At 40.9% G+C, this 23,523-nt stretch overlaps 1 protein-coding gene across 2 annotated transcripts; it reads left to right on the top strand.

Moving 5' to 3' along the window:
• Positions 1-15,763: 15,763 nt before the first annotated feature.
• LOC116255583 (uncharacterized) lies at positions 15,764-17,864 on the top strand. 2 transcript variants are annotated; one of them, XM_031631455.2, is made up of 2 exons: positions 15,764-16,642; positions 16,820-17,509. In XM_031631455.2, exons 1-2 carry the CDS (start codon positions 15,968-15,970, stop codon positions 16,838-16,840), a joined length of 696 nt encoding a protein of 231 aa, XP_031487315.1. In that variant the 5' UTR covers positions 15,764-15,967; the 3' UTR covers positions 16,841-17,509. The 2 variants fall into 2 exon arrangements, with proteins under 2 accessions (XP_031487315.1, XP_031487314.1); XM_031631454.2 differs by lacking the exon at positions 16,820-17,509 and adding an exon at positions 17,537-17,864 and having other exon boundaries at positions 15,766-16,642.
• Positions 17,865-23,523: the final 5,659 nt, after the last annotated feature.

The raw sequence follows: 23,523 nt of genomic DNA, 5'->3' as shown, positions 1-23,523 counted from the left end.
AATGGTGTGCATCCCTAATGCTGAATGCTCTCTTACAAATTTGTTATCAGACAATATTTACATTCCTCTTATGAAGCTAACAGAATCCAATAAAAAAAAAAAAACAACGTTGGATGCAATTAGGGGTGGAGCCATAAATTTTTCATGAGGAGAGGTCAAATCAAAGTTTCTAAATTTTGACATGGGCCAAAGTATAGTTTTTTAAAATTTTTATATAGGACAAATAAAATTTTCTAAAATTTAGATGTAAATTAAAAAAAAAATTCAGGTGAATATGATGATAAGTTAAGATCTGATCTTGGAAGTTGAATCAAATATGTGTGTACAAGATCTGTCCTTACTTGTGAATATCACATTAAATTAAGGCCTCCTCATTATATGGAGGAGAATTTGTGGCCAAACCGAATTTGGATCCGAGTCCAATCAGATATTTCTCAAATCAGAATCCGATCAAATCTTCTAAATTTTCTGCTTTGATTTGAGATTTCTTTTCCATATTAGACCAGTTAAAGGTGATCCATTGGATTCCCCAACTTGATTTATTGGCATTCCTAATCAATTGCGCTGAGAGTGTGCATGAAGGATAGTTCATGTTTAGAAACCAATTATCTAACGACAGTTAAGACCGAACTAGAAGGAAGAAGAAACAAGATAAGAAGGAAATAACTGCTTAGATCTAAAAAGCTCCATTAAAATAAAGGAAATTAAAGGCTCAAGTTAATTGAGCAGGGTGGGAGCTGTTTGGCAGTCAATCTCTAGTTTGATTTTTGGCATTAATTTTCTGTACGTATTGATATGCAAGTTGAAACTTACATTTTAAAGCACTAAAAATAACTTAGAAAATAGGGAAAAGGGTGGACTAGTGGCTTCATCTCTCAACTAGGTGACATAAAAAAAGAAAAAGAAAACTATTGGAGAAATATTTGACGTCAAGATTCCATAATAAAAGTGAGCCTTAGATTGTTTAAATAGAAAATCAACGGTACTACGTCTAATATCGAGGTCTCAATCTACCGGCAATTTAGTCACATGAACACGAACGAATCCTAATCCATCCCTCATAATATATTATGAATATAAATTATGGTCAAATAAAAGAAAACAACAAAAGCCATTTCTATCTAAATTGTAAATGAATTGAATAGTCAAATTTGGGATTCAAAGAACCGCGGCGCTAGTGCTATTTTTTTGGCATCGGCGCCGTGTGTCAGTCAGGCGAATCAGAAACCTTTTTGGTATAGATAAGATCGGATGACGTACCGCACCGCGTTTGATAACAAGTAGGAAAAATCTGATCGAATTCGATAAGAGATCGACTGCCAACTCGAACTCGATGATCCCTTGAAAATTCAAGTGGAAAACCGTAAAATCTTCTTTTTTAAAAAATTATTTGTCAGGTTTTAAAAGTGACGGAATTAAAATTCAATAGTTGCCAGCTTTTTGGTGACAATCTATGTCACGTATAAAATCGGGAACCCTAGTCTCCTTTTATTTATTTGCATCTGATAACAAATCAGTTTATTTTTTCAAGAAAACGTTTTTACCAGTCAGTCAAACAGTGTAATTAACAGTAAAATGTGTACGGTTTACCACTTTTTTCATTGCCAAATTTTAGTCAGACCTTTTTAACTTTGAAAGCTTTGTCTATAAAAAATAAATTTACTTTCCATGAAAAGTTCGCTATTGTCCCCTTCAAACAGAAGCACAACTTCTAAAATCCAGAGAAAAAGGGAGGTGCACAAGTGCTCTACCGGTTGGCTCACTGATATAGCGTATCGGCCGGTACATATTAATGTATCGGTTCATGTCTCCCTTTTTTTTTAAGTTTATGAAACTGAAATGAATTGATTATAAAAATGAAATAGAAAAAGTAAAAAAAAAAAATGTGTTTTGGGCCAGGGTCGATGTTAAGTTCCGATGTGGAAAGATATTGACAATTATGTGCGTATGCTTCTTCGACTCTGGTTGTTTTTGCTGAATGACACCACTGTGCCAGCCGATACAGATCCCGACCCTATTGATTTAGTCTGTATTCTCATTTAAGAATAACCTAACCATAAGTAACATGGGTTAGCTTTTTCAAATATTTTTGGCCCGATACCCATGAGAAAGCATAAATTTCTCTAAATGGAGAACATGTACTTACTAACCGAGAAGGACATGTACATTGATATTTGGATTTTAATATTTATAAAATTACATGTATTTATGTGCTAATATGTGCAAAAAAATTTATTAGGCAACTTAGATAAAGAACACCATATTCTTTAGGCCCTGTTTGATAGCCTGGATAAAATGAGAGGGAAGAGAAAAAACGGTACGGGTGGGTGAAATTTGATCCGCCTGACCTAAAATGCATCAAACGGAGTGAAATTCACCCCGTTTAACGTATAAGCGAGTGGGTTAGGCAGGCGATCGTGTAGGACATGCATTGTATGTTTGTTTCCCGTGGGTGCTACTTCTTTATCCTGTAAACAATGGGATGGTGAGTGTCACACCCCGACCTTTTGACACTCAAACAGTTTTTTTTTTTAAACATCAAGCATCGAGGTGCAACTACACAACAATTTCAAAAGAGATGAGCCAAGCAATACAAAACAATAGACAAGCTTTCAATAAGAATTTCAGTTCATCTGCACTACAATTGACCCAAAACCTCCCCAATAGGACGTGAGTGAAGTCATCTGCTCAACCTGCTGTCCCGAGTCCATCAAAACCTGAAAAAGAAAACACCTGAAGGTTTAGCCTTCGCAGTATGGCAACAAGCCAGGAAAAGTCTAAACCCTCTTAGGTAGGACTCAATTATACGAGCAAACATCAGAACAGTCTATCATCATATCGTGTTAGGGCACAACATGCAAAGGCCACTCAATGGCCACAGTCACACATTTTCAGATCACATGTAAGGCATGCTTAAACATGTCATTTCATTCACAATCGCATTCTTCTCATTTACTTTAACTATGAAACAACTTACTATCATGTTGTGGTAGAGCACACATTCACATAACTTATCAAGGAGCCATCACCTAGACTTCAACATGCAAAGGCCACACACAAAGGCCGCAATACCACATTCAACAACCACATGCAATTCAAAAATAAAGCATCGCACTTCATTCATATTCACATCATTCACATACATTTCATTTCTATGCTTTCATTTTCATTAACTTTAGTGAATTGACAGTTCCTGTGGGTGCAAACACAGGCACGTGCACACCGCAGGCGGCCTATAGCCGAGAGACAACCCCGTGGTGACCTAGAACAGTATAGATCCATTCATCCGCTGCAGCGGTAGAGCACTCATCCATGGATGTGTGAATTCCAAGGAGAGATACTCAGCCTTCCCTAGGACACCCATGTTGGGAAGACGGGAGCCCACGCTCCAAGCACGTCACACAACAATACCCTGGGGCCTTGCACCGCCTGCGCTCCGAACAGGCGAGACCAGTGGCGAAAGCGGGACAACTCCCAAACACATAGCCACATCTCACTGGCCTCTCATCTCTTATTCTTTCATTCTTACAATTATCCTTGCACAAACACAATTAACTAGCTAGCTCATGAGGTTGGTTCACTTCACGAGTGAACTCACACCTCCAATTACCTCGACACAAGGGCTATACATAACAACAACAGTTTTGGCTAGTTGTCTCAACATTATGGGTACCTACCCTCTGTTCAATCATTTGTATCATTGCCCGCAGCAATGTGTATGCAACAAACACAACATTCACATTCATTATCACAATAATCACATCTTTGAAAACTTAGCCAGACCACAGAGAATAGTCTCAATCTGTGATGGGCTCGTAGCTGTCCTATGCAGTTATCATTTTACAATGTTTTCTAATGCACAATTGGAGTCGATGAGACACTCGACTCGATACCCCCACCTCATCTGTCCTAAACAATTACCAATTTTAGCATGCACATGAAAATGCGTGATATTTCAAAACAGACTCATAATAACTTTTCAAAACACATCATATCCGATATCAAACCATTTGCATGCATACACACATTCATTCACCAAACAGTCAATCAATCAATGACATCACAATCCTAAGATCCCAAGATCCCACGATCCTAGGAACACACATTCACACAGTGCCCTAGGCAAGTATTTGCCTGGAATGCTGTCATACATGTCATGCGTCTAGAAAACTCTCCAAAATGCCTCGAGCTTCGAATCTGGTCGCTCAAGGTCTACGGGACGTGCCCGGTATACCTGCAGACAAAGAAAAAGGTAAGATCTCTACTAATTAGCTTATCAATCCAAACCAAGCTAAAACAAAATCATTGAGGCACATATCATCGCCTCAAGAGGGTGTCGACGGGTAGTGTCGACCTACAGGCCCTCCAATCAGCCTCCTCCTAACTTCTTGACGTTGCCACGAGACCCCAAAACTCAATGCTTCGCTCAGTCCATCCTTAACACATTCTTAAATGTTTTCTGTAGTCTAGGCATCAACCCCATTGTCACATCCAATTTAGGTACACTTTCCCCAAATAACTCCAAGATACGCCTGCTCGCAAAATCGTGAGCCACGTGCTCAAAAAGACGGTTCTAAATCTTCTCCACAATATCACAATCCCTACCATGCTTCCCTATTGCTTCAAAAATCAACACGTCGAGCCGAAGAGATCAATAAATACATGAACCAACACTTCTCCAACATAATCCTACACTTTCCCTAAAAAGCAAAGTCGCTAACATGCATTCCAAAACATCAATTCTACCTTCTAGCATGCTTTAACAATAATTATACGCGTTCCAAAAGAAAATATACAAGAAATAGGCTCAATCACGCCTTGCTCACCCCAAATCAAGAGTCTAGACTGCTGCAATCCTTCCAGCAGCCACCTCAAGTGTTCAATCGATCCCCAAACGGCAAAAATCATGCCAAGTTGCCACCACCAACACAACCTAATCACTGTTATGAGGGGAAGAACACGTTCCCCAAGCTGAAATCCTATCAAACAGTGATGAAATCAATGAGGAAGAGTGCTCCGTTGGGGAAAAGGGGGAAAACAAATGGAAAAATGGGGAGAGAGAGCTCACGTTGGGAGCATGTGGGCAGGGAGAGGCGCTGACAGAATTTGGAAACCAAGAGAAAGGGTTCAGACCACAAAAAGGGGAAAACGACAGTGAGGGTGAGAGTGCGTGAGTAGGGGGAAGAAAACGTGAGGGTGAGGGTGAGTGAGGAGAGGGACCGTACGGGAGGGAGCTAACGGAAAAGGGAAAAGAGAGTAGCGAGAGAGAGAAAGAGGGAACGTGCGGTAGAGGGAGGGCACTGGCGGAGAGGAGAGGAAGCTGTGCAGGAGGGATAGGGAGGGGAGAGGCAAACAGAGAGGGCGAGAGAAAAAGCTTACGCACGAGCTGCCGCTGTCCTCGTCGCTGCTGCACTACCTCCGTCTTCTTCTTCTTCTCCGCGCTGGCACGAGAGACTTCCAGGAGATAGACGAGGGAAAGGCGAGGGAGAAGGAAGAACGAGGGAGAAGAGGGCGATGTCGGGATCCTCTCGCACGAGGAGTTCAGGTCCGGGTCTGGACGCTGACCCGATCCGTCCTGCAAAAGCCGAGCGTTACATCCTACCTTCCTAAAAAAAAAATCGTCCTCGAAATTAAGATCGTACCTCAATGCAAGAACAGATGTGGGTACTTCTTCCGCATATCTTCCTCAAGTTCTCATGTGCTCTCTTTCAATCCATGGTACTGCCATTCCACTTTCACTAAATGAATTCTCTTCGTGCGAAACACTTGCTCTCTTTGATCTACAATTCTAATAGGCTTTTTTTTCATTGTCAAATCATCTTGCACCTGAATACCTTGAAAATCAATCACATGCGTAGGATTTGGTATGTACTTTCGAAGCATGGAAACATGGAACATGCCATGAACATGACTCAAGTCAGGTGGTAGTGCCAATCTATATGTCACCTCTTCATTCTTTTCTAATACCTCAAAAGGTCAAACAACCTTGAGCCCAACTTTCATTTCACACCAAAACGAAAAATGCTTTTAGTAGGAGAAATCTTCAAGAAGACATGATCACCAATCTCAAAAGCCAACTCTCTACGTTGAATGTCGGCATAACTTTTCTGTTTACTCTAAGCAGTCAACAACTTTTTCCTTATCAATAGCACTTGGTCGGTATAGTGTTGTAATACTGAAGGGTTTTCAATCTTGTCATCGCCCAAATCGGTCCAAGAAGTTGACGATCTGCACGGCTTTCCATACAAAGCCTCATAAGGTGCCATCCCAATACTAGATTTGCCAGTTTCACATGTTTGTCTCATTCTCCTTTCCACTCTAAGACACATGCACGCAACATGTCCTCCAAGGTCTTAATGATCCTCTCAAATTGCCCATCAGTTTGGGGGTGGAACGTTGTACTCAACTTAAGCTTGGTACCCAATGCCCTTTGTAATTGCCCCCAAAACCTAAAGGTAAAACGTGGATTTCGATCCGAAATGATAAACTTTGGTACTCCATGCAATCTCACTATCTCGCCAATATATAACTCTGTGAGACTTTCCAAGGACTGACTGATTCTTATTGGCAGAAAATGAGCGGACTTCGTAATTCGATCAACAATTACCCATATGGCATCATGTTGTCTCCTGGTGTGAGGCAAACCAATCACAACATCCATCGTAATGTCTTCCCATTTCCACACTGGAATATCAATTCTTTGCAACAAGCCTCCTGACCGTTGATGTTCTGCTTTGACCCGCTGGCAAATTAAGCACTGTGCTACATATTCTGCAATTTCACGCTTCATTGTAGGCCCCCAAAAATTTCTTCTCATATCCTGAAACATCTTTACACTGCCAGGGTGTATAGAAAACTTAGATTTATGAGATTCGTCAAGCAACTGTCACTTCATCTCTTCATCTCTAGGGACCCATAATCTGTGTCGAAACCGCAATGAACCATCTTCATCTTGATGCCAAAGAGCATCTACTTTCTTACATTCTTCCACGTTTTTAGCAAAATCAGGGTCTTTCTTTTGCTTCAATACCAACTCTTCCATCAAAGGGTGTCATATCACGGCACTCATTGTTGCTTTGTTCTCATCACAAAAATAAGGCTGTCATACTATCACATCTTGCAACAAATTCCAAGAACGAGCCAACATACTGTACATTGTTGTCTTAGCATGTCTGCTCAAAGCATTAGCCACCACATTCGCCTTGTCTGGATGATATGATATCGCGAAATCATAATCCTTTAAGTATTCAATCCATCTTCTTTGCCTCAGATTTAGATCTTTCTGGGAAAATATGTACTTCAATGACTTGTGATCTATAAACACATCAAATGTTGCCCCATAGAGATAATGTCTCCACATCTTTAATGCGAACACAACCGCTCCCAACTCCAAATCATGAGTGGGATAGTGTTGCTCATGTGCCTTCAACTGTCTTGATGCATAAGCTACTACACGGCTATGTTGCATCAATGCACAACCATTACCGATTCTTGATGCACCTGTGTACAATACAAAACCATAATGACCTGATGGAAGCATCAGAATAGGGGCAGTAGTAAGTTTGTCCTTCAGAGATTGAAAATTCTATTCGCACCCTTCATTCCAAACAAACTTCACTCCTTTTCTTAATAGCTTAGTCATGGGCGTAACTATTTTCGAAAAGTCTTGGATGAACCTGCGATAATATCCTGCCAATCCTAAAAAGCTCATAACCTCAGTTACACTGCAAGGCGTCCTCCAGTTCTGTACGACCGATACTTTAGCCGGATCTACGAAAACTCCATCCTTCGAGATTACATGACCCATAAAGTTTACATTCTCTAGCCAAAATTCACATTTGGAGTATTTGGCATAAAGCTTATGCTTGCGCAAAAGACCCAATACACTTCTCAAGTGATCTCTATGTTCTGTCTCACTCTCTAAGTACACTAAGATATCATCAACGAAAACAATAACAAATCAATCCAGTTAGTCTCGGAACACCCGATTCATGAGGTCCATAAACGCTGCGGGGGCATTGGTCAACCTAAAAGCCATGACCCTGAATTTATAGTGCCCATATCTAGTTCGAAAAACAGTCTTAGCAACATCTTCCTCCCGTATCAAGAGTTGATGATAACCTGTCCTCAAATCGATCTTGGAGAATATCCTTGCATTCTTGAGTTGATCAAACAAGCCTTCAATTCTTGGAAGCAGATACTTATTCTTGATAGTGACTTGATTCAACATGCGGTAATCTATACACAAGTGCATTGTTTCATACTTCTTCTTAACAAACAACACCGGTGCTCCTCAAGGTGACACATTAGGTCGGATGAAGCCTTTGTCTAAGAGCTCCAGCAGTTGTTTCTTCAATTCTTCTAACTCTGCCGGTGCCATGCGGTAGGGTGCCTTAGAAATAGGAGTTGTTCCTGGTGATAACTCTATCTTGAATTCCACTTCTCGTGTTGGAGGCAAACTTGACAGTTCCTCAGGGAACACATCGGGGTACTCACTCACAACGGCAACCTCCTGTAACCTCAATGATTCAGTCTTATTGGTCAACACATTGACCAAGAAAGCAACACTTTCATTTTCTATCAACCGTTTAGCTTTCAATGCAGACACCATTATCTTGTCAGTTCGACTAGCTTTACGAGCATGGAATTCCACAAGTTGCATCTCATCAGTCAACAACTATATCTGCTTCTTCCTGCAATCTATATTAGCATAATGCGCATATAACCAATTCATGCCCAAAATGACATCAAATTCGCTGAGACTCATGATCAACAACTGTGCAGGTAAGTGACGTTGATGGATCTCCACGTCCACATCAGGAAGATACTCACGACACGATTCTTGAGCATGCATAGGACTAACAACTTTTAAAACATATGGCATCTTGCTAGCCGACACTTCTATTAAAGTAGCAAATCGACTAGATATAAAGGAATGAGTCATCCCAGCATCAAACAATACTCTAGCAATATGAGAACCAACAAGTAAAGTACATTCAACAATGTCGTGTGCCTGAAGCTCCTCCACAGTAGTAGCATAGACATGTCCAGTCATCTGTCGTGCACTAGAAGGACCGGCCTCAGGCTTCAACTCTCTTTCTTTCTTTAAGGGGCAGTCTTTAATGAAGTGCCCCATCATTCCACAGTGTAAGCAAACTCTGATCTCCCGATAGCACGGTTTACCAGGGGTGCACACGAGAACAAGTAGGGCACCTCTGAGAAGTCAGAGTGGCCACTGACCCCCGTGTGGCCTCACTGCGGGTTGGTTGGTTCCGTCTGAAAGTTCGGTCATCCCGCCTCTCATAAAGCCTTGTCCTGCCTGCAAAGTGTTGGTGTTTGACCTGCGTTCACCCACTGTGTGAGTGTTGGTCTGCCTTCTTATGGTGATCCTTCTGTGTCCTTACTCAATCTTCTTCTATGCACCTTGTCATGGTGACCGCCTCGTCCAAGTCACGAGGTCTGCTCCTCAAGACTTTACTTCGCAGTCCATCCCGCAGACCGTGCACAAACTTGCTACTTGCCTGCTCTGGCCCCATCTGTAGTGTAGAGGTGTGGGCAATACACCTCCAAGTGTCGATATCTTGTAATATATTCCTCCAAGCTCATTTGATTTTGCTGCAGATCAAGAAACTCTTGCAGTTTCTTGTCCCTAGCATGCACTGGAAAGTAAGTGTGAAAGAAGGAATCTTTAAACTGTTTCCAGGAGATTGACAGTTGGCCCGCATACTGGATCTCACGAATTGATTGCCACCAGTCCATGGCATCATCTTCCAGCAGGTAAGTGCCATAGTTCACTTTGTCTTCCTTTGGCATTTTTAGAAGCACAAAGATGCGTTCAACTTCCTCAATTCATTGTTTTGCCTTATTGTGACTGCACCCTCCTGTAAAGATAGGCGGCTGCATCGCCATGAACTGTTGAAATGACACTGATGATGCCTTCTCCTGAAGTGGCGCAGTAGTGTCTCTTGAAGGAGATGCATTGCTCCTCTGATACTGACCATGGACTGTACAAGGGAGGTCAGTGTTTGCAACGTGATCAGCAAAATGGTCTGTTGATCTACTGATGGAGTCTGCCTTGGTGGGGTTTGAGCACCCCCACCCAGTTGGGCATACTGGTGCTCTGACATACTGTCATCACGTGGGATATGCGCATCAGAATGGGTCGGACTAGGCTCTCTTTGTGCCTCTGTGGACGACCCAGCTCACTTCTTACCCTTACGATGATATTCCATCTGTACAAACAAGAACCTTATTCTCAAATCCAGTCTATGACCAATCTCACCAATCAAATAACAATGTGCATTAGCACAAAGTTCAAAACATAGATCATATTACGTACTTATACTTGTAAAATCAAAACTACAATAACAATTAAATCAAATCAATGCATACCTGAGCAACACGGCTTCACAGATAGACTTTAACTCACATCCATAGTGGGGTTTGCCATGACTCTGATACCAAAACTGTCACACCCCAACCTTTTGACACTCAAACATTTTTTTTTAAAACATCAAGCATCGAGGTGCGACTACACAACAATTTCAAAAGAGATGAGCCAAGCAATGCAAAACAATGGGCAAGTTTTCCATTAAATAAGAATTTCAGTTCATCTGTACATATGACAAAAATGCCCAAATTCACAACATTGATGCCTAACAAAAATAAGGCATCAATAAAACCAAAACAAGATGTGCCGGCGCTACAATTGACCCAAAACCTCCTCAGTAGAACGTGAGTGAAGTCATCTGCTCAACCTGTTGCCCCGGGTCCGCCAAAACCTGAAAAAGGAAACACGGCTTAGCCATCGCAGTATGGCAACAAGCCAGGAAAAGTCCAAACCCTCTTAGGTATGGCTCAATTATATGAGCAAACATCAGAACATTCTATCATCATATCGTGTCAGGGCACGACATGCAAAGGCCACTCGGCCATAGTCACACAATTTCAGATCACATGCAAGGCATGCTTAAACATGTCATTTCATTCACAATCGCATTCTTCTCATTTACTTTAACTACGAAACAATTTACTATCATGTTGTGGTAGGGCACACATTCACATAACTTATCAAGGTGCCCTCACCTATACCTCAACATGCAAAGGCCACACACAAAGGCCGCAATACCACATTCAATAACCACATGCAATTCAAAAATAAAGCATCGCACTTCATTCATACTCACATCATTCACATACATTTCATTTCTATGCTTTCATTTTCATTAACTTCATAGAATTGACAGTTCCTGTGGGTGCAAACACAAGCACGTGCACACCGCGGGCGGCCTACAACCGAGAGACAACCCCCGTGGTGGCCCAGAACAGTATGGATCTATTCATCCGCTGCAGCAGTAGAGCACTCATCCATGGATGTGTAAATTCTAAGGAAAGATACTCAACCTTCTCTAGGATATCAGGTTGGGAAGGCGGGAGCCCACGCTCCAAGCACGTCACACAACAGTACCCTAGGGCCTTCCACCACCTGCGCTCCGAACAGGCGAGACCAGTGGCGAAAGCGGGACAACTCCCAAACACATAGCCACATCTCACTGGCCTCTCATCTCTTATTCTTTCATTCTTACAATTATCCTTGCACAAACAGAATTAACTGGCTAGCTCATGAGGTTGGTTCACTTCACGAGTGAACTCACACCTCCAATTACCTCGACACGAGGGCTATACATAACAACAACAGTTTTGACTAGTTGTCTCAACGTTATGGGTACAACTACCCTCTGTTCAATCATTTGTATCATTGCCTGCGACAATGTGTATGCAACAAACACAACATTCACATTCATTATCACAATAATCACATCTTTGAAAACTTAGCCAGACCAGTAGTCTCAATCTGTGATGGGCTCGTAGCTGTCCTATGCAGTTATCATTTTAGAATGCTTTCTAATGCACAATTGGAGTCGATGAGACACTCGACTCGATACCTCAGCTCATCTGTCCTAAACAATTACCAATTCTAGCATGCACATGAAAATGCGTGATATTTCAAAACAGACTCATAATAACTTTTCAAAACACATCATATCCGATATCAAACTATTTGCATGCATACACACATTCATTCACCAAACAATCAATCAATCAATGACATCACAATCCTAAGATCCCAAGATCCCACGATCCTAGGAACACACATTCACACAGTGCCCCAGGCAAGGATTTGCCTGGAATGCTATCATACATGTCACGCGTCTAGAAAACTCTCCAAAATGCCTCGAGCTTCGAATCTGGTCGCTCAAGGTCTACGGGACATGCCCGGTGTACCTGCAGACAAAGAAAAAAGTAAGATCTCTACTAATTAGCTTATCAATCCAAACCAAGCTAAAACAAAATCATTGAGGCACATATCATCGCCTCAAGAGGGTGTCGACGGGTAGTGTCGACCTACAGGCCCTCCAATCAGCCTCCTCCTAACTTCTTGACGTTGCCACGAGACCCCAAAACTCAATGCTTCGCTCAGTCCATCCTTAACACATTCTTAAATGTTTTCTGTAGTCTAGGCGTCAACCCCATTGTCACATCCAACTTTGGTACACTTTCCCCAAATAACTCCAAGATACGCCTGCTCGCAAAAGCATGAGCCACGTGCTCAAAAAGACGGTTCTAAATCTTCTCCACAACATCACAATCCCTACCATGCTTCCCTATTGCTTCAAAAATCAACACCTCGAGCCTAAGAGATCAATAAATACATGAACCAACATTTCTCCAACATAATCCTACACTTTCCCCAAAAAACAAAGTCACTAACATGCATTCCAAAACATCAATTCTACCTTCTAGCATGCTTTAACAATAATTATACGCGTTCCAAAAGAAAATATACAAGAAATAGGATCAATCACGCCTTGCTTACCCTAAATCAAGAGTCTAGACTGCTGCAATCCTTCCAGCAGCCACCTCAAGTGTTCAATCGATCCCCAAACGGCAAAAATCATGCCAAGTCGCCACCACCAACACCACCTAATCGCTGTTATGAGGGGAAGAACACGTTCCCCAAGCTGAAATCCTATCAAACAGTGATGAAATCAATGAGGAAGAGTGCTCTGTTGGGGAAAAGGGGTAAACAAATGGAAAAATGGGGAGAGAGAGCTCACGTAGGGAGCATGTGGGCAGGGAGAGGCGCTGACAGAATTTGAAAACCAAGAGAAAGGGTTCAGACCACAAAAAGGGGAAAACGGCAGTGAGGGTGAGAGTGCGTGAGTAGGGGGAAGAAAACGTGAGGGTGAGGGTGAGTGAGGAGAGGGACCGTACGGGAGGGAGCTAACGGAAAAGGGAAAAGAGAGTAGCGAGAGAGAGAAAGAGAGAACGTGCGGTAGAGGGAGGGCACTGGCGGAGAGGAGAGGAAGCTGCGCAGGAGGGACAGGGAGGGGAGAGGCAAACAGAGAGGGCAAGAGAAAAAGCTTACGCACGAGCTGCCGCCGTCCTCGTCGCTGCTGCACTACCTCCATCTTCTTCTTCTTCTCTGCGCTGGCACGGGAGACCTCCAGGAGATAGACGAGGGAAAGGTGAGGGAGAAGGAAGAACGAAGGAGAAGAGGGCGGTGTTGGGCTCCTCTCGCACGAGGAGTTCAGGTTCGGGTCTGGGCGCTGACCCGATCCATCCTGCAAAAGTCGAGCGTTACAGTGAGACTCTAGTGTACAATACCCTTAGTTGGCTGCTGCATTATAGGTTTGATTTTCATGGGTACGACTCTTTTATACTGTAAACAATGAGATTGACAGACTCTAGTTGACAGATGCACCCTACCCCTCATACATCCTAACACAATTAATAACCTCAGGGATAATAAGAATTGGGAGGAAAGAGAGCCTTCAAACCTCTTTTCTGGACCATGGGTTGTTAATATCCTTCACACTAGGTGGGTGCAAGCTTTATACACGCTTTATACACTGAATTTAAACCCACTGTTACGTTAAGTTTTTTGTCTTTACATAAAAATAAGTTTCTAATCAATAGTTGACCTTGACCATGATGAACCCTTTGACTACAGTCACACCTTCCCATTGTTGCTTGTAGTGACAAAATCATAGTAAAAGCAAAGGATATAGGTTTGTAGCGGAATTAAGACCTAACCCAAGGTCTTCACCTACATATCTTTAGGTAGTAGATCCCCTAGGTATGATCTTGACCATTCTATGTAATTCAAATGAACATTTGAGAAAAAATAAATAAAAAGATAAGTGCTATTTTAGTTATTTAGCGTTAATTGACATTTTTTTCCCTTTTTTTAATTTTTCTTGAACAAAAACAATAGCCAATATTGTTTATAAAGAAGAATCCACCTTATATATATGTGTCACTTAAGTGCAAGACCCATAAAGAATTGATTTTTCCAAAATAAAAGACTAAAAAAAAAGAGATACAATATGTTAATCATGTAACATTAATTAACAACATTTTCTCCTTTATTTTCTCCCACCTTTTCATCTTGAAAAGTTCAACACCAATTTCTCGTGGGCCGTCAATTTTAAGGAAGTAAAATAGGGGAAACTAGAGTTGAAAAAAAATGTGTGTGCATATATATATATATATATATATATATATATATATATATATATATATATATATATATATATATTAAGCATGCTTTGTTTATGTAAAATGTGCTTTTGTTAAATGTTGATAACCCGCATTTAAAATACATCAAAGGTGTCAGTTCACACACACGGGCGCACACACATGGATATTGACGTCCAATTTTAACAGGGGTCTAGTCAATTCCAAATTTTCAAATTTATTTGCATAAACTTACAAATGAATGTGTAGATTAAATTTTGTAAGAAATCAAAGACAAGACTTCTGAAGCGACACTGCTGGGAGACATGTCTCCCTGCCTTTTTTTAAAAAAAAAAAAACATACAAATCAAATGAAAGAATTACATATGTGCAAATTAAATACAAAGAACGAAAATCAACTACTCTATAATAATCTCCAATGATGGTGCACACTTCAGTAATTCTAGATCCTTCAGTGGAAAACTTACACCAAGATGGCGGGTATCTCCTCCACAAAAACAACAAGGTCATAGAATCGTATCCATAAATTTTATTTCACTGTTTAATTTTCTTCTTCACATGTATAAAATTTAAATATAAGGGTGCAACATATTCGTACAAAATGTTGGCAATTCACCTGATTGTCGTCTGAAAGCTTGAAATTTGACATACCGTATCTTGAAATTCTCCGACACCTTATCATCTCTAAGATTTGAACCAGCCACTGCCCCCAACCAAATGCGCCACAGCGCTCCAACAAGACAGCAAATTTCTTACTACATTTACCAAGCCAATTATTTTACCGTATTGAGCTCCGAGTGCCTGTTTTAACCAGTGACTGCCGTTTAATATTCATGCAAGGATCAAATGAGAGACAGAAAGAGAGAGAGGATCGTGTGCACACTTGCGTTACGCCATTTGTAGGTAATCACTGTTCAGAATTTGGTCTTTCAAATTGGTTTTCAAAAATTTAAACTGTGCGATGGATTAATCTTTCAATGCTCATGCTCCAAGGTGCCTTTTTGACCGTGTAACCATGAATTCATAGCTTTCAAACTTTCAAAAGTTTTGAATTTCATTGACTTCTTCTCCTTGCAAAGTCACTCCAAATACCAAACTAAACAGTGCTGAAATACCTATTTTAAGGTTCTAACCATGTGAATGAGATCAGCGGGAGGCACAGTTAAGATCTATATCTGATTTTTGTACAAAGTTTTATGCAATTATATTGCAGCAGATCAGGCAGGAGAGAGAGGGAGAGAGAGCTTAGAACGCGAACACCAACCAAAGTACACGAACGGTACTTTTTTTATTTAGTCCACATAGCAAGAGAATGGCTACTTCCCTACGAAACCCCCGCCCGCTGCCGCATGTAGATGCATAGATAGGACGATGGGATATTATATTTGAGCTATTGATAGGCTAAAAGAACAGAAGAACTTCATCCATGGCCCTGAAGCAGCAGCAGCAGAGGAGGAGCGGAAGCTTTGGTGCTGCTGCCCCTGCTTCCTCTGCAGCGATGGATCCAAGGAGACAACCCTGTGCAAACGCCAGGGGACCTCCTTCCCAAGCGGATCAACGGCCCCTCCCTTCCTCTTTCTCGATCGATAGCACCCGGCCAGCCGCCAGGGATGGGGGTGGTGGCGCAGCAGCTAACGAAGAGAAGAAGAGGTCTTTCGGCAGCAGCAACCACAACAACAGCAAGCCAGTAACGAATACGGCGATGAAGACGATGATGAGGAGAAAAGACTGCGCCAATCTCCAGGCGAGGAAGGAAACCGCTGCCCAATTGACCATTAAGTCGATGCCTATCACTGCCAAGTTCAAGACGATGGATTTGGGGGAGATTAGGAAGGGTACTCATCTCACGGGAGACCATAAAACAGGCTTGGTCTCCAGGAACGCGAATAAGGAGGAAGGTGGTGGTGACGAGAAGAAGATCATGAGGCGGAAATCTATTTCCGGGTCGCTGGAATGCGATTTCGCAGAGATGGGTGCTAAGATTTTGGCGGTCGACATGCCCCCGTTTATGCAGGCCCATGCTGTCACTTGTGCCCGTGCTGCTCATGAGGCGAGCGTCGGCAAGCCTGGCACCAAGAACTTGGCCTTTGCCCTCAAAAAGGTATACCAAATTTGGCTTCCCTCCCTCCCTCACTCCCCCCACCCACCCCCCACCCCTCTCTCTCTCTCTCTCTCTGGGTTCTTGTTTTTGTTGTGAACCCGGATCACCATCTTTACTCATTTGTGATGACCCTTCATTTCTGGATGCATGTGTCATTCAAATTCCCTTCCATATCAGATGCACTGGAGTGCAATATGACCAGAAGAAGAAAATCGTAACATCTTACAGATGAACTGGCTAGTTCTTTTCTTCTGCAAAATCACTTCATGTTTTGGTGTTAGAAGACGAGAAGCGTCATGTGACATCTGTTGAGAATCTGTTTCTTTCTCCCGCCTTCCGCAAACAGAGTTTATAATTTTCTCTCAAATAGTTCATTTATAAATCAGTTAAAACTGCTGATTCTTTGATTTTTAACAACTTGCCTGGTTTTTCATTCCTGGAGAGGAAATATGAAAAGGGCGGACGAGGGATCATTCGTCATTGCTTTCTTCCAATGGCTTCAATTTTTATTGTTGCATGTGTGGAGTGATTCTTGGTTTAGGGCCATTAGTCAAAAATGGGGGAAGCCCCAAATGGGTATTGTCTGCTCTGGTTGTATGGTAGGTGTAAGTTCCTGGCAGTTTCTAGGCATGACAAGCAGGGTGTCCTTTGTAGGGTCAAGTTGCTTTCTTGCAGAAAAGTATACACTCTCGATGACGTTTAGCTTTTCAGAGTCGGGTGCCTTTCCTAGCAAAAAAGGAAAGACTTTTTAGTGAAATATCAAATTTGTGCCTCCCCTCTAATGGAACGGGTCACTGGAGTGGGTGGAGGAATGTGATGTGATAAATTTTATACTTTTCTGTGTGATTGAATAGTTTGTTGATTGTTTTTCGTTTTTGTCTCTCTTTTATGTAGGAGTTTGACAAAGTTTATGGCCCAGCTTGGCATTGTATCGTTGGTACAAGTTTCGGTTCTTTTGTGACACATTCAGTTGGAGGGTTTCTGTATTTCTCCTTAGATAAACTGTACATCCTCCTGTTCAAGACTAGTGTGCAGAGAGCAGAGTGAATGCCTCATTGATGGATGGAATGCCATTCCTTCATGAAATCTATCTGTTATACATCTTGAAGATGTTAATGCAAAATCATCGTGAAAAAAGGTGAGGATGAGAATCCATCTGCATATTGTACAGCCCATGCATCACTGTACTCATAAATAGCAAAGAAAAGCACCCTTATGTCAATGAGTGGTGAGTAGAAAGCTTAGCCGTTGCAATATTTACTCGTGAACGGCATTGAATATGATTTTATAGCTTTTTTTTGTTGTGCCATGAAAGCGAAATCTACTCATTCCAGATCACCTTCAGAGCCTGTAAGGGGAATTCAATTATTCAATTATGGCCAATGCTGTTCAACAGAATAATAATGAAATGGGTAGTGTGTGTTTGCGTGTTTGTCAATGGACCCCCTGATTTCAGATATTAACCTCATGATGTCTTGCAGATCACTTGTCCTTTACAAATTTGAATGGCAGAGTCCATTTCTGGTTTCAAGTGTTTAAGCCATGATGACCCTTGTGGATGCAACACTTAGATGACTCCGCTGGTTCAAATTTGAAGGGCAGTGTCATTATGAGGAACATGGCACATAGGGAAGCTCATGGTATATTGAAGACATGCACAGTAACATTATAGCTAGCGCCTGTTTGAATGAAGATGATGTCATCATGCAGGAACCTACAGTAATGAACGGAACTTTTGGCTATATCCTGGAAGGAAAGGCATGCTCTACTAAAACAACTGTAGTTTATAGGCCTGATCTCATTTCTGAATGGATATATCTTTGCAGGTAAAGTGATCAGGTGAGCATGTAGGCGCCTGTTAAGGCATCATGTACTTTCCCAGCTAGGGGGCGGCCATGGTTTTGTTACCTGACACTGAACTATCTATCTACAGAATGAAACTCATTAGATGCACCCATCTCCTGTTGCAAAGTTGAAGATGTGTGAGACTATTTTGTCGGCAGAAAAGAATTTCAATGGGTTTTACCAACTAGAAACCTCTCAAAATGCGTTGATTGAAGTTCGATTTCCAATACTATTTTAGAACTGGTAATACTATTAAAGGCTGCTGCAGGCACTGTGCATTTGGCGGCATGTGTCAAGTAAAGATAAACCACTCGCTTAGAGGTCTTTACTGCAGTAATGCTCTTTTGTGGGAGAGAATTAACCAATAGTTGTTTAATACGATAGAGATTCATAGTAATCTGATTAACTTCTTCTATAAAAGGGGAAAAGAAGTCACAGAAAGGTTTGTTCCTTTCGCATTAATTTCTCCTTTATTGTGATGATTAATTTTAGTAACAAGTTGGCCCGTGAATTAAGATGGTGGCGTGATTGCTGTCATTAGACTAATATATTAACGCATTGAATCATGTAGGGACACACTATTGGCAGGGTATTTAATAGGGTTCAATAAAAACATGTTATGCATTTTCTGTTTTAAGTATTATGGGGACAGAAGAATGCCAAAAAAGTTTTGAAAAAAGGGGGAGAGAGTGCTGAAACCTACTCCTCATAATGGAAGAGTGTATACAGTATTTATTTATTTGTACTTTATTCGGTTCTTGGGCATACGAGTTAGGCTTATTATTTTGAGCAGGGATCTACTTTAAATTCGTAAATGAATTACATCTTTGCAGTAATAAAAAATCGATAAGCCTATCCAGGGATAAATCTATCCAAGATAAGTTCCATCTGAAATTAGTCCCAACCATCAAGGCTGTGTCACTTGCAAGACAGGGATGACTCTGCAGTTTCGACTCTGTCAGACAACTCTTGACCGCCATGGCTCAGAGCTCTAGACATGGAATGTACGGCCTGCTGCAGTTCTTGGTTCAGTGGCTTCGCAGAGGAGCTGCATTCAAAGCTACCTGTCTGCGCCCAAACTGGAAGGTGAAGTTTAATTATGTCAAAAACCTGGCCTGAAATGAAATTATGAGATCCAGTCTGGAATTCAGGCAGGTGAGAAGACTCAGAAAAAAGCGTGGTCATGGACTTGAGTCTACAGTCAGTAACCTAACCTGACTGGAATGACATAAAGCTGCTCTGTTAGAAAGGTTTGTGTGTCTTACTGGATTTGTATTTGTGTATGACCGTGTCTCTCTCTCTTTCCTTTCCCGAAGAATAGAGAAACCCTTCTGAAAATGATTTACAGAACTACTTCTAGTCTTACTCCCCAGGCACCTGCGTGCAGGCGGTGCTTGTCTCAGATGGTATTTGTCTCAGATAAGTTTCATAAATCAGTGACTCATATCAGACAAATTGTCCCATCGAAAGGCTGGTGAGAATTTGCGTATGACATAAATAGTTTGGCTGGAAAAAAGTATTTGGATCAGCCCCAATCAGTAAATGGAAATTCTATAAAGTCAATCTCAAGTTTTGATGAAATTTAAGTTTTGATCTCTTTCATTAATTGCCTAGAATACATAAACTCAAGTATGTTTTTGTTATTTAATGAAATACATGTTGATAATAATATTTTTTTTTTACTAATTATATGTTCAATATTATGCAATTTACGTGCATATAACTGAAAGAACATGATAAAACATTCTGTATCCATGCGAACAACAAGTATAACGATCTCAACAACTGAAAAATCATATGCATCATTGCAAGGACAACCATAAAGCAATCTTGGAAATCATAGTGCTTGTGGAAGCCTGATTTCTCCGAGCAGAGCATACAGCTTGTGTTGATGGTGCGAAAACAATTCCTATCCACCTTTCTCCACTAGGTTTTTCATGTTTATGTTTTAACAAATAATAAGCTTACATTCATATAGACTATTAAGGATAATGAATGTTGGTATGGATATTAATGGCATTTTTCTAAGCTTTTAATACCTCAAGCTAAACAGCAATTATATATTTATCCAATCAGATAATCGATTCCTTAAAGTTACCCTATCATTAAGGCCACCCCTTGTTGTTGGATCAAGACCAAAGTTCCTCCATCTTCTCTCAAAATTGAAAATGATTATACGTTGTTCCCACATTGTTTTTCACCAAACTTTGTATTCAAACATTTCCATATTCACCAAACTTTGTTAAAGCAAAAGCTTGATAACTACTTCTTCAAGGAAAACCCAAAGGGCGAAAGGAAATCCTGGGCTGACATGTAAAGTCTTGACATTTTTAATACTTGTTGCTGAATTGGGAAATTCCAACTACTAAAGCTAAGTTCATCTCGTAGAGATGACTGGTCAATGGCTAGCTACTAAATGAGTACAAAACGTCTTTGATACCTTAGTCCAGTTTTCAAGTCTACAACCATTTCAAACAATCTAATCCATTCTAACTCGTAATAAATGGCAAGTCTGGCAACTTCATGTGGCATTGCCTTTCTAAACAACATACTACACTGAAAAGAAATAGTTATTATGCAGTACATCTCACCTAGACTATGTTTTTAAACTGCACAAGGCCCAAGGCGCTCTACAAGCTCCTCATGCTTGGTATTAACATCTTAGCCATATTTTACAGGTAATGGGTTTCCACAGCTTATGCATTGACACCTCCTTCTTTTCCATGCATCAAGGATATCTTGTTCACTCTGTTTTTAATATATTAATGATATTTTAACATCCCATATTGTCATTTAGCAATTACAACATCATTTTGCTCTTAAGGACCTTGTATATTTGAATAATTTTCTTGGCATATCATTTCTTTCACACTTCCTCACTTCTTAATCTTATAGTCCAAACGGCAGTGGTTTTTTTAGCCTTATTATCCAATACAAGGATAACCATATCGACGTCACATTGGATAGACAAATTGTTGGTGTATTGTTAACACCACCATCACAAGACAAGACAACTTGTCCTATACTACATGTCCTGATTTATAGAGTACATGACAAGGAAAAGAAAAATATCTTTTCCTGGAGTCACTTCTTCTCCCACTTAGGAAATCTTGGCAATGAGAGTTGTAAATTCCTTTATTTGATATTTTTCTGCTTCTAAAAGATTTTTAAAAAAAAACATTCATTACATTTGGACCCTTTTTTTTTTTAAGAAAAGGGAAAAAAAAGAGGGAGGAAAGCTTGCACATCTGCACGTCTCAAACTATGGAGTCTTAATCCAAGTACACATTCTGAGATGGGCTTACTGGATTCAAATCCGCATTAAGAAATCATATGTGTTTAAATCCAATCCAAAACCCAATTAGGTCAAGTCGTCGCAATTATATTCAAACCACATTGGATTTTTTTACTTCTCTAGCTCTAACATGAGTGCTCGTGACAGATTGGACCTTGTCCAGGGTTGTTGGCATATTCTAGAAAAAAACATGTGACGTGTCGTGCTAATGTCTTCCCTCTTTCATGCTAATTGCTGATCTATAAATTATTCTTGAAATCTTGTCCACTGATTTTGAAAACGAAAAAAACTGGACATGATTTCAAGAGGAATTGATATAAAGACCACCTATCAAAGGCAGTTTTCAGTAATGGGAGTGACAAAGGCCCTAGCCCAGACGGATTCTCGGCGAGTTTTTTCAAAACATACTAGGCCATTGTTTGTAAAGATATCTGTGCTGCAGTCAAGGATTTTTTCAGTTCAGGTAAGATTGTGAGAAAAATCAAGAGAGTTCATATTGCCCTTATACCCAAATTCTTAAGAGTTTCAAAGATTTCAGGCCCATTGTGCTATGCAATAGCATTTACAAGTTCATTTCCAAAAGTGATGGTGTGGAGAATGAGGATCATTTTTGGACAGGGTTGTGGGCAAGGAGCAGGGTGCTTTCTTATCCATCCATGATCAAGTGTTAATGGCTCACGAGATAGCGAACAGCCTGTGGAAGCATAACGGAGTATCTGTTCTTATGAAAGCTGATCTGCCGAAGGCGTACGATAGGGTTAACTGGAACTTCCTCTGAAGAGCTATGTTGTTCTTAGGTATTTGGGGGGCCAAGAGGATCCTTGCATGCGTCTCTTTCACTTCCTTTGCCAAGTTGGTAAATGGAATAGAGGGTGGATACTTTAATGGGGAGAGCCGATTGAGGCAATGGGACCGACCCTTTTTCACCTATTGTATGGAGATTTTCAACAGGACAATCGAAGCTGAAAGGGATTTTCAATCACATTGTTATGCCTAAACCTAGAGGCCCGGCACTCTTCTTTTCTTTGCGGATGATCTTATTCTTGTTTGTGCAGCGAACTTTAAGTCTATAGTCTCTCTCTATTAAGAAGATTCTTACTGAACTGGAAAGGTTTGGTTGTGAACGCATCTAAATCCTCCTTCGTCATCCCATTCAGTGTCAATGATCGAGTTCGATACACAATTGGTGCTCATTTGGGGTGGCAGCAAGAGGAGCGAGCTCCCTGTGACATATTTGGGTCTTCCTCTCTTCGTGGGTAACATGAATGTGAATGAGAATTCTTGTGGGCCGCTGGTCCAGAAGGTGGTGCCAAGGCTCTCTAGCTGAAAGGCCTCCTCTCTCTTCTATGCTGGGAGACTTTGCTTGTTGAACTACATGGCTGCTGCTTCCTCCTCCTCCTTTCTTATGAGAAGGTTTTTTACTGTAATCCACCTACAGCTGTAATCAAGCTCTTTCTAGATCCCTGCTTTAAGGAATCTACGACGAAGTGGGGTGCTATATAACTGTTTTCTACTGTCTATACTTTTTGTATAGATTCATTTTGTTAATAACAAAATTTTAAATTGGAACACTTCCAAGAACCTGCTTTAAAATTGTATAATAACTGTTTGTGCCCTCTTTCTTTCTACTCTGTCTTTTTTTTTTTTACAGATTCATTTTGTTAATAAAATTTTGGGGTGATCCCAGGGACACTTTGTAAGTATTCTATGCTGTTTTAATTTTTAAGGTAAATTTATTAAA

The sequence above is a fragment of the Nymphaea colorata genome, chromosome 6, assembly GCF_008831285.2.
Source record: "Nymphaea colorata isolate Beijing-Zhang1983 chromosome 6, ASM883128v2, whole genome shotgun sequence".
Lineage (NCBI taxonomy): Eukaryota > Viridiplantae > Streptophyta > Magnoliopsida > Nymphaeales > Nymphaeaceae > Nymphaea > Nymphaea colorata.
Note: the sequence above shows the minus strand (reverse complement) of the source record. Positions and strands in the feature narration are given on the sequence as shown.